This window comes from Mobula birostris, chromosome 25 (genome assembly GCF_030028105.1).
Source record: "Mobula birostris isolate sMobBir1 chromosome 25, sMobBir1.hap1, whole genome shotgun sequence".
Lineage (NCBI taxonomy): Eukaryota > Metazoa > Chordata > Chondrichthyes > Myliobatiformes > Myliobatidae > Mobula > Mobula birostris.
This window is the reverse complement of record NC_092394.1, coordinates 45,563,396-45,575,135: the sequence shown is the minus strand read 5'-3', so window position 1 is coordinate 45,575,135 and position 11,740 is coordinate 45,563,396. Positions and strand designations below refer to the sequence as shown.

Sequence of the window (11,740 nt, the reverse complement as noted above, 5' to 3'; positions counted from 1 at the left end):
GTCTCAACGAGATCAGGGTACCATGAGAGATTTCCTCTGAATAATGGCAATTTTGTTTTCTAAATTTACTTCTTAGGAATGACATAGCCTTGTCATGTGCTCACTGGAGCTTAGTGTTAGCAGTCTTGTCTTGATATCAGAATGATGCATGCCCAAACCCCTCCTGAGAATATGAGTTTAGAATCTGAGCTAATACAGTATTGAGGATTGTTTCTTCCCCTTCAAAGGTAGTAATATTATCATTACATAACCATGTACAGCCCATCCTCTCAGGTAAACTGAAAGGACCCCTGCAATTTATAAGCAGGACAGTTCTTCGAATTCCAGGGCAGTATATAATATAGAAAATTGCACGATTATCCAGTTCAGTAAAAAAAAATGGCAGTGTAATTTTGGGGCGGCATGGTAGTATAGTGGCTAGCACAACGCTTTACAGTACCAATAACCTGGGTTCAATTCCCGCCGCTGTCTGTAAGGAGTTCGTACGTTCTCCCCGTGACCGCATGGGCTTCCTCCCACAGTCCAAAGCAGACCGGTTGGTCGGTTAATTGTAAACTGACCCATGATTAGGTTAGGGTTAAATCAGAGGTTACAGAGTGGCATGGCATGAAAGGCCGTAAGGAACTATTCCGTGCTCATTCTCAATAAATAAATAATAAAGTCATTTTCAATGATGACAGACTTAGGCATGTCGATGTTCAAAGGATCCAAGCACCCTTGTCCACAAGTAACTGCCAGCTAATGTGCAAGAGCCTCAGGCAATTAGAAAGGGAAATTGTATATGGGTCTTCTCTGCAAGAGAATTTGAGTACAAGAATAAATAATGTTTAAGAATAATGTTTTACCACAATTATACAGGACCTTGTTGAAACCACACCTGTGGTTTTGCGCACAATTTTGGTTTCTACCTAAAGAAGAACTTACTTGCTATCAATGGAATATACTGTAGATTCTCTGGGAAGGCAGGTCAGCCAAATGAGGAGATTGACAGGGGTAAATATACTTACAATCAATCCTGAATTTCCGTATACTTCTCTGAAAGAGTGTTTTTGCTAGAGGAAGATTTAAGGCAGATAATGTTAACTCCCATCACCAAGTTGTTTTTACTTGCTTACCGTATGACTCAGGAGGTTACTCATCCCATTGTGACCATACAAAATCTCAGCAGTGCTCCTATCAATTCTATCCCTGTACCTCTGCAGCGTTTTTCCTCAGGAGCCTAAAAGCGAAACTTTGTGATTATTTTGCCCTTTCACAGTAACCAATTGATTTATCTGCACTAGGGAGGAAACCTGATCCTCGAGGGGAAGGTACGTGGTCACAGGGAGAATGTGCAGACCTAGCCCATATTGCTGGAAATGGGAGCAGCACCGAGTAATGACCCCTTCTGTCACTCCTATTTACATCATAAATGTCCTTTTGTAGATTTCCTTTTCTTTCAGTTTTGCAATGTTATTTATCCACAATCTCTTCTAATACAAGCCATTGAACAGTTGGATCATCAATTATATACTTCCGCCCCAACGAGCTTTTAAGCCTAGTTTAGGACAGTTTATAATGATTAATTAACCTACCGGGAAGGTTATTGGACTGTAGGAGGACACCCTGGCGTTCTTGGGGTGGACGAACAAAGGAGACTTTTAGGGGACACCAGAACTGAACTCCGAACCCTGTTGCCCCGAGTTGTAATGGTGTCGCGCTAACCGCTACCCCAAATGAAGAGGCCCAGCAATGATTAAATGTGGGGTGTAAACTTCCGGGATGAATTGAATACGCGTTTAAAAATAGATAGAGGACTATAAAAGCTACGAAGTTTCACTTTGTGGCAACGATCTTTGAGCTGAAATATTTTTCTGCAGGGTTTTTCCATTACAATTTTACATTTCCAACATTCGCTTTGTTTTTGTTTTCAATCCACAATTTCTGTGATTGCTGAGCTCGCATTCCCAATGCAGTTCTCTCCTGGTGCCCAACAACTACAACAACAGAATGATGAAAAGTTCTCCACAAGTTTCGCAGCTCCGCTGTTACACTCGCACCTGCCCATAACCGTCAGCTGACTGCGAGTCACTGTGCTCATGGGAGTTGTAGTCCGTCAGTGGGCAAACTGGATGTGAGATCCTCGGAATCCTGACACAATAAACTACATTGCCCAAGGTGCAGCGCGGTGACGCCTTCCCCCTTTTTCCTGGAGACAGCAGAGGGAGGAGCTTAGATCCGAAAGTTGTCCGTGGTTGTCGCTCGCGGTTTACTCCGGGAAGGGAGCACGACATGGCGGCCTCGGCGTACGGAAGCGGAGGGGCGGCTGCGGGAGGCGGTGGCGCCTCAAGCTTCCCTGCAGCCGGGGTGGGGGCGGTGGCGGTGGCGGTGGCCCAGGGGCCGCAGGTAGTGGTATGGGAGTGGGAGGACGAGGCGGGCCACTGGAGGCCCTACAGCAGCCGAGTGAGCGAGCACGTCGAGCGCAGCCTGCAGCAGCTACACGGAGCGGCGGCGGCGGCGGCCACCGGCAAAGGAACCCAGAGCATCGCGCTGGGTCAGGCCGACCCCTGGCTAGCCCCCTACATAATCGATATCCCTACACTCCACCAGTTCCGCCAGGACACCGGTACGGCCACTCAGCCACCTACTGCTAACGTCGATTCGTATTAGCATTTAATGCTGTTCTGCATGTCCGGCTCTCTATTGCTGTTGTCTAGTTATTGCTCAATATTCATAACTTCACGTCAGAATGGCCTTTTGTTTACTTAAAATATAGTATTTAGTTACAATGTGCTGTTTTTAGTGTACCTGAGGTAACTGCACTTGAGTCTTGTCTTCAACTTTATAAATCACGTATCTGTAGATATTTTCTCATATCTCCTTTGCGGTAATCCACTATTTTTTTTAACCTTGATATTTAGAAGGTTTGTAAGAGATTAACGACATCGCTAAACAGATGTGTTCCAGTTACTTCGTTGTTTCTGTTTTTAATTGTTTCCAGCGGACTACATATTTCTTAGTATATTTATGACGTCTAGTTTTTGAGGTAGAGAATCTTTTCATTGGAAGTACTTATACTTGTTTCCAAAATAAATGTAATTTTTACAGTCTTAAAGTTAGGAATTACATAAGTAAAGAAATTAACAAATGCATATCTCCTTAGGAGGTTCAGACTTGATAATTGCAGTTGATGTTTTTGGATTTTATGTAAGGAAAAAAAGTAGTAAACAGCAGGAGCAAGGCAGTCAGCTCCTTAAGCTGCTTTACCATTCATTAAGATGGTTAACCAGCTACTTTCATTGTGGTCTCTCCATAGCTTCATGCCTTTGGAGTCTGTCTCTGTTCATTTCTTTAAATATATTTAGACTTTGTCAATTCTCTCAGTAGTAGAGAATATATAACTCTTGAGAGAAGAATTGCTACTGGTCTCTGTTTGAAATAGTTCACCCCTTATTCTGTAACAATGCCCTCTATTTTAAATATTCCCATAGGAGACATTCTCTCAGCGAAGACCTATCAAGCCACCTCAGACACTTGAATTTTAATAAGATCAATTTAATAAGATTCTGTTACTCCTAAGTGTAAATTATATCTTTCTGCGTATTATTCCTTTCATCCCAGGAATCGTGGGTGACCTCTGCACTGCCTTCAATTAAATGATATAATTGCTTAAAAAGGAAACTGAACTGTATTCAATACTCCATGGTTTCACCAGTAAAGATGTACCATAGAGATATTTTGATACAACTATGCAGTTGTAGCAAAGCATCTTTATTTTGTACCACTGGCAATAATTGGCAGCACTTCACTAGTTTTTCGAATTACAGCACTTGACTACACGGTTTTTAGCACAATGACTCCAACATCCCTTTGTGTTGATGGTATCTTCCCTTTTAAATATTAAGTTACTTTTTCATTCCAGAGTGCATATCTTCACATTTTCCAACATTCTACTTTTTGGTCATGCGTTTAATTCCTTTAGACCTGTCTGACAATTTACTAGGTCATCTATCTCTGTATCATCAGTAAATGACTGCAGCCATCTACACTAATGACTCGGTCCTGTCACCCGTTATTAATATGGACTCTTAATAACTGAGGCCCTGACGCTGATCCTTGATTGCTGGTATGAAAATGACCCACCCTTACTCCTCTCCCAAGCCATAGTGTCTGCAGCAACTGGGCACATTACCAACACTTTAGAAATCTAAATATATTCCATCTGCCAGTTCCCTTTTATCTGCCCTTTTTGTTACAGCCTCAGAACGCTAGCAGATTGGTCAAACATTTCCCCTTTATAAAACTATATAAATTCTGCTCAATTATCTTGTGATTATTTTTCTAAATTGTTCTGCTATTACCTCAGGGCATTATTGCAATGATCAATCTATATGGTTATATGGCTTTTTATCTTTGGCCCTGAATAGTGGTGGTAATTTTACAACCCTCTGACCTTGCTAGAATTGAGATAATTTAGTAGTTTTATCATCCCATGTGTTCTACAGTTAATGAAGTGTTTTTGAAGTATTGTTGTTGAAGTAGGAAGTAAGGCAGTTTGTGTATGCTCTAAGTGCAATGCTATTTCTGTGGTGTTAATCAGTTTAAATATTAGTTGGCATGCTGGAGTTAATTCCTCTGTTATTTGAATTAGGATCTTGGGGACTTTATATTTTCCCAGCTTTAACAAGTTCAGTGGAGAATGTCCACAGAGAGCACCAATATATCAGCATAGTTTTTTTGTACTCAAATCTTTGCAATCAAGATTTTACACATTACCTTCTCCCCCAATAGCTCTGTCCAATTGCCTTGAAAAATCTTGTCTAGTATGATGTTGGATATTGGTAGCATGGGTCAAGGTGTTTGATGTTGCAGCGTTTGCTGAGCTTGGCAATTGCTACGCACTGAGGACGTCACCTCGACTGGCAATAAAATGTCAGCAAGCTAATTGCTAAGCTCGGTGCGAACACCGCAATGTCAAAGTAAACAATTGATGGTGTGCTGTGCTTAAAATCGGACATCAAAAGCTACTCCCAGTAACAAACAGGCACAGTGGTTCCAGATTAATGGTGTTTTGACACTTAGATTAGCTCTTTTTTTAACACCTTCAAAAGTGTCACCAATGGGATCACCTGAAGTCAAATTAATCAGTTTATCCACATGGCCCAGAGGCTGCACCTAACTGTGATCTCTTGTCTTTCGGGCTCATTGCAACTGCTTTCTAAATATGAGTAAATAAAGCTCAGATCTAGAGATGAGATAAGTGACTGTCCTTAACATGAAGGAGTTTTTGACTGAGAAATCTGAGTAAAATTGAAAGGCATAGGGGAAACAATTCTGTACAGGCTTGTGTTAAACCTAAAACTGTTGGCTTCATCATGCACATTCCTCAACACAGGACATCATGGGGAGTTTATCAGAGTAATTTTCTTCTCCTCACCTTCAGCTACATTGTAAAGTTTTAGTCTCCATGATGCATTCAGAAGCAGTGTACAATACCTCTACTTGATGCAGAAATTGGTGAATGACTGCTATGCCAGAGGCTGACTGTTTTCCACAAAGAGCAATCCAACCACCTCTGTTCAGTTTGGAAGAAAGATCATCCTGATTTGATAACTGTCTAGTTTGATACTACTGAAAGATCATCCTGATTTGATACTACTAGACTTGTTGAGGCTTTTAAGGATTTTATTTCAGATTGCTGCTATGGCTGAGTTGTTGGTTCTATAGAGAATGCTGAAAATAGTTCCTGTAAGAATATAAAGTAAAGTTGATTAGCTGTAAGACCAGTAAACTCTTACAAAGAGCTTGGTGGTAGCACAGAGGTCAAGTTACAAGAGGATTGAATAATGAGTTCATCTCCCACAGTGGGATTTGAATTTAGAAATGGTGTTTATAATTCCCAATTATTAATACCGATGACTGTGGAAGCTTTGTGACAGGTTATCAAATCTATCGATAGTATCCTTTGGCTTTAACAGATACATACAAACTCCATTTCCAGAAATTAAGTTGGTCAGTAAAACTATTGAAAATCTTTTCTTTGTACTTTTGTCAGTTAAATAAAGGTTCACGTGAATTAACATATCACAGATTTTTGTTTTTATTGCATTTTGGAAAATATCCCAACTTTTCTGGAAATGGGGTTTGTACTTACAGATACTGATTGCAGTGTTTCAACGGTAAACCTGACTGCCTTCCTCGGGCTCAAGTTAATCAAATGACAAGGTGCCTTTAGGGGGAACTTGTCACTCGACTAACTTGTGCCTGAGGAAGATGGTTGGTTTACCGTTGCAACTTTGCAGTCAGTATCTGTAAATATGTGACTTAAGGCAAAAGGATACTATGGATAGATATTAGTACTGGTCGTATTATTGATGACCACAGAGCATCTGGATGGTCTTTAAATGGTGAAGCAGACTTGATGGGCCAAATGGCCTAATTCTGCTCCTATATCTTATGGTCTTATGGTCGAAAAATAACCCACGTGGTCCGCTAGTATCTGTCCTGTCTTGCCTCTGATAGTTTTCATACATAACATTGTTGTCGACTCTTAAACACTTGCAAATGTCCTAGCGGGGCATTCAGGTCTTCTATAACTGCCACATTAAAGTAATTACCACAGAACAAAGCTAGACGGACCACCATCATTGACTTGGGTACCTTTCCTCCCAGCCCAACTCTGGTTCTTCCTTGTGAACATCTGGCAAACAGAGGTCTAAATTCAAAGAGCTTTCCCACAGGTTTGTCATTCAGTGTCCTGACATGGCCGTACCCACATAACTTGCAGTCATTGCGCTGGACTCTTCCATTGCAATCCTTGGGTACACCCTGTCCTGCAGGGCACAGTGTTTGCAGACATTAGGCAGTCATCCAGGGAGTCTTCAAAGTTTACTCCAGGCTCTGTGAAATCTCAAGGTCAAACATGAGCGAGGAATCTTTCCCTGGTTACACTAGGCTATCTTATTTCCACTACGTTTGAAAATAAGAGAACGTGTGTTTTCCGAGTGTTGGGGAGGGGGGCTTCATTGTATTTGATTTAAAAACATAAATGAGAATAGGATTGGTCATTTGGTCTCTTGAATCTGCCCTGCCATTCAGCAAATTCATGGGCGATGATCAGTATTTTCCTACATCATTCTTTGATTTTCTAGTATCCAAACTTGTTGATCTTGAGTTTTTCATCAATGACAGCCTCCACAGCCCTCTGAGTAGAGAATTGCAATAAATCACACTGCGTGGAGAAATTTCTCCTAATTCGAGGCTTGATTAAGCTCCTCTGGAGTTTTGAAGTTGACATCCAAGAGTGGCTTGGTGACACTATCACTGGCCCAGATCTGAAGTCCCCATCTGTCAGATTGGGTCTCAGCCGGGTCATGAGTAATTGCCCTTGAGCAATGAGCTGATTTGACATTATCCCCACCACTCTGTCGGTCACAGGTATATCTTTACTGTTGACGAAACCACCTTATTATAATGGAGAGATAATAGCCAGAAGTGCTAGGTGAATGATCTATCTCTGCTTCCTCCTGAGATCTCCACCATCAGTGAAACATTCTGAAAATTTCCTTCAGTTTCTTCATTGGTCTGCAACCTTGGTTCTATACCATAGAATTTGCTTCCAGACCTTTCTCCTTCCCCATCTTTAAATCATTCTGAAATATCACTCCAACCAAGTCTCACATTTTGCCTCACTTTGACTTGGCACCTATTTCTTTATATGTAAAATGTTTTGGCTTGTATTTATGTTGCACCTTTTCGTCTCTTGCAGCAAACATCCGTGCATTTGAACGCTCAGGTTTTTTTTTTAAGTCTGTCACTTAAATGTGCTTCCTGGAGCATAGTATTTCTCTGCATTAAATTTCAAACAATATGCTGGAAATCTGAAATGCGAGCAACAAAGAATCTCAGGAACAGCAGATGGTGTTAGTAAAGTGATAATAAACTCAGTGTGACAGACATAGCCCCTTCAGGATACTTGAAGTTTGAAATACTTGGGCTGAAACAGTATTGTAAGGCAACTGAGGGGCTGTTGTTGCTGGCAGCTGCATGTCTTCATGAGTTTGGCCAAATACAGCATTGACAAAATAATTGGTACCATTGTTCACATGCCTCTGTATGCAAGTCTAAAATGGTTGGGTAAACTATCGTCACACATATGTGCTAATAATTCAGTACAGCTGTACAACAATTCAGACACTGAATTAAGTTAAATTTGATGTGGTGCTGCAGTTACATATTTTGGACATGAAATTACAAATATCTCATGAAATCAATGTATACTGAAAAAAGTGTATAACACTAATATAAGTTGGCAGCAGTAAGAACTTCGTAGATTTATGCCTGGCATCAGGATGCAGACATTAAATGGAAGCTGTCACACTTCAATGTAGAACCAAGCAACTGTATATCAGAGGTGTTACTGTACATGGGAGACACAAAACCAAGATGGTCATTAAATCTTTGGCAGAGAATGGTGCCCTGCATTCTTCCCTCACAAACCGTCAAAAATGTTATCGCTGTGTAGTCATTGCATTTTTGTTGTGGCTTCTGTTGTGTGCAAACCAGTCACCAAATACACTTCAAGCATCCATCTACTCTAGTATTTCAAAGCAAGTTATGTGCAGTGTGGTTTGGGTTGTGACTGAGAGGTGATTTTGTGCTACATAAATGCAAGTTGTCAAAATTTGCAAGGAGTTGGTTAGTCTTCTGATCTATAATTAGCCAAGTCAGATTTAAATTTGAGGCTCAGGAAAGCTGAAAGGTTCAAACCTGGAACTAATGCAAAAGTTGGGGGGGAAGGGGATTAGAGGAAGAATGGGAGACAGTAATTACAATGGGGGAAAGGGAAAGCTGAGCAGAGAAAGGATAGCACAGATTAGTATCTATACTGTAGTGAATTTTTTGAGGTGCTGACAATTGTGCAAGGAAGAAAAGGTCATTGAAGTACATGGGTGCTGGGGATGAGAAAAGCATCTGGAGAAGCATGTTTTCAACCAGTTCATGGCTCCTAGTTCAACGTGATTCGTAATGTTGCACTTCAGAACGTTGTGCTGACAACTTATTGTCAATGTGGAATATGACAGCCCTTTTCTTTGTACGTGAGAAGCAGGTCAACATAATAAAGATCAAAGATAAGGATTATTGAAACTAATTTTACATGCAGGCATAGCAAAATATAATTTTGAAGGTTGACAGACAATTACTTTGTTCTTGTATACTGCACAAATTTGTATGTAATCCCATTTTGATTTTAGCAATATAGTGTTAATGTACCTGGGACAGTTTGGAACTGAGGAAAAAAAACGGATAGGCCTATTTCCAGAAAGCAGCAAAAGATGAAATGCTAGTTAAAGCCACACTTTGGTTTAGAGAGATTATTGCTAGAATTCACCTGTAGGCACGTTTATATAGATAAATATAGGTCGCAGACTTTGGTAATGCTGTAAAAGTCAATATTAGGCTAAAAAAGGTAATGTGCTATGAAATTTGAAACAAATGTTTTTCATTTACTGGGCACTGCTGAATGAAACTACAGCCACTATGAACTCAATGGTATAAGATGGTTCCGGTCATAGTATTTTTATAAGCAGGTGAGGTTATGAGTTGTCCTCACATTTTTGTTTTGAAGTACTTGGGATTTCAAACTCATATTGTGCGCAGAAAGTATTATTAAAGTAGGCATCCAGGGCAACAAGTTTGATCATAGCTTTGGTTGATCTCTGAAAAATCAAGAAATTTTGAATATGTATCTAAGTGCTTATTGCTTGATCCGAGAGCAATAAGATGATTCAGTCTCCACAGCCTGTCCTGCCTCTTGGTAATATTGACTCAAGTGGAGAGTAGCATCCACAAAGTTGCCAGTCTGTGTAGCATGAGGCCAAGTGAAGAGCAAGATTGGCTTGAGTATCAATTGTTTTTCTCTTTCCCAAGTCCCAGTTCCCAGTTCTGAGGAAAAGCAACTTGATTTATTTCTGCTTGTTTCATTCATGTTGAGGGAGCTTGTAGTACTGTGTAGCTGCAGCTAACATATGGACTTTTGTAGGTCTGTGCAGTGTTTTTGTTTGAAGGCAAAGAATGTTCAATTGTGGATCACAGGAACATTAAGAGTTTCCAAACAAAATTAGTTCTTTTTTGGATTAATTTTGTAGTGCGGAGATGCCAGTAGTAAGGGATTGTGTGCAGTTTTGGTCCCCTAATCCGAGGAAAGACATTCTTGCCATAGAGGGAGTACAAAGAAGGTTCACCAGATTGATTTGTGGGATGGCAGGACTTTCATATGATGAAAGACTGGATCAACTAGGCTTATACTCGTTGGAATTTAGAAGATTGAGGGGGGATCTTATTGAAACGTATACAATTCTAAAGGGGTTGGACAGGCTAGATGCAGGAAGATTGTTCCTGATGTTGGGTAAGTCCAGAACGAGGGGTCACAGTTTAAGGATAAAGGGGAAGCCTTTTAGGGCCGAGATGAGGAAAAACTTCTTCACGCAGAGTGGTGAATCTGTGGAATTCTCTGCCACAGGAAACAGTTGAGGCCAGTTCATTGGCTATATTTAAGAGGGAGTTAGATATGGCCCTTGTGGCTAAAGGGATCAGGGGGTATGGAGAGAAGGCAGGTACACGGTTCAGCCATGATCATACTGAATGGCGGTGCAGGCTCGAAGGGCCGAATGGCCTACTCCTGCACCTATTTTCTGTGTTTCTATGTTTCACAGTTTTCATCTGTGGTATTAAATTTTAGGATTAGGCATACTAAATGCACTTTGCTGTCACTTGTGGCAGCCATCCTGGTAACCTTTTTCATGAAATGGCTGATAAAAGACTACTTTGTTTTGAAGTGGACTTTCTTTTTCATTTGTCCTCCCTTTCAGGGACTGATTTGAGTAGCCTTTGTATTATGTAGTTTTGCAAACTGGCAGGGATTCAGTACCTTCGTTTGGTCCTGATTATTTCCAAACTTAAAATTATTGGTACAGGTTTTAATTCATTCTAATTGAAATGTGAGAAAGGACTGAATTGTGATATCAACAGGATGGGACAGTTCAGAAAAATAGATAAAAAGAATTCTGACTGACATGTAAGCAGGAAGATATGTGCTAGTTTTAAAAGTTGCAGCCTGCACAGGAAGTTGGAAAGAATAACAGGAAACTCTATGTGCAGAAGTGATTGTTAAATGCATTTCATGGTTGTTTCTGTAATGGACAATTGTAAAGTGAAATTGCATGTTTATTGGGAGTATGTTAGTGTTAGGAGGGATTGTACAGCTGAACTGAGTGTTGTAAAATAGGACTGTAGATTCCATGTCAGCCAAATCTGTTCTGAAATTGAAAGTAATCATTTTCTAACAAAGATGAAGCAAATGTTTTAACTTTTAACTAGCTTTTGTAGAGGCACTGATCTAAATGAGAGTAATAGACAGGAAATAGAGTACTGTATAAGAATGCAAACTCCAAATCATTACATGTATTAGAGTACAACAATGTACTGATGCTCTAACATGGGTCCAACTAAACCTTTGAAGAAAAGTTGGCCTTTTAAGTAGATAGATTTCACTGTGGAAGCTCCGGATGTTGCAATGAAAGTCAGTGGATCATTCAAGACTAACTCGCACACAGTAAGTGATGTAATAGTGAAAAAAAAATCAGAATTCTTGTGGTTACTTCCCAGATAAGAGGATGGCAAGTGATTCAGCTGCTCCTGGAAGAGTCACAGAGCAATTGTTAAAGAAAAACAGTTCTTTATTCATTTTCCCAGAATAAAA

The 11,740-nt window shown here is 40.3% G+C and overlaps 1 protein-coding gene across 2 annotated transcripts in view; it reads left to right on the top strand.

Moving 5' to 3' along the window:
* Positions 1-2,201: 2,201 nt before the first annotated feature.
* Positions 2,202-11,740, top strand: part of dtx2 (deltex 2, E3 ubiquitin ligase) — a 57,108-nt gene continuing 47,569 nt past the window's right edge. For both annotated transcript variants that reach the window (XM_072243702.1, XM_072243701.1), the window contains exon 1: positions 2,202-2,605. In XM_072243702.1, the coding sequence (XP_072099803.1) occupies positions 2,272-2,605 (334 nt within the window). In that variant the 5' untranslated portion in view covers positions 2,202-2,271. The remainder of the gene's footprint in view (positions 2,606-11,740) is intronic.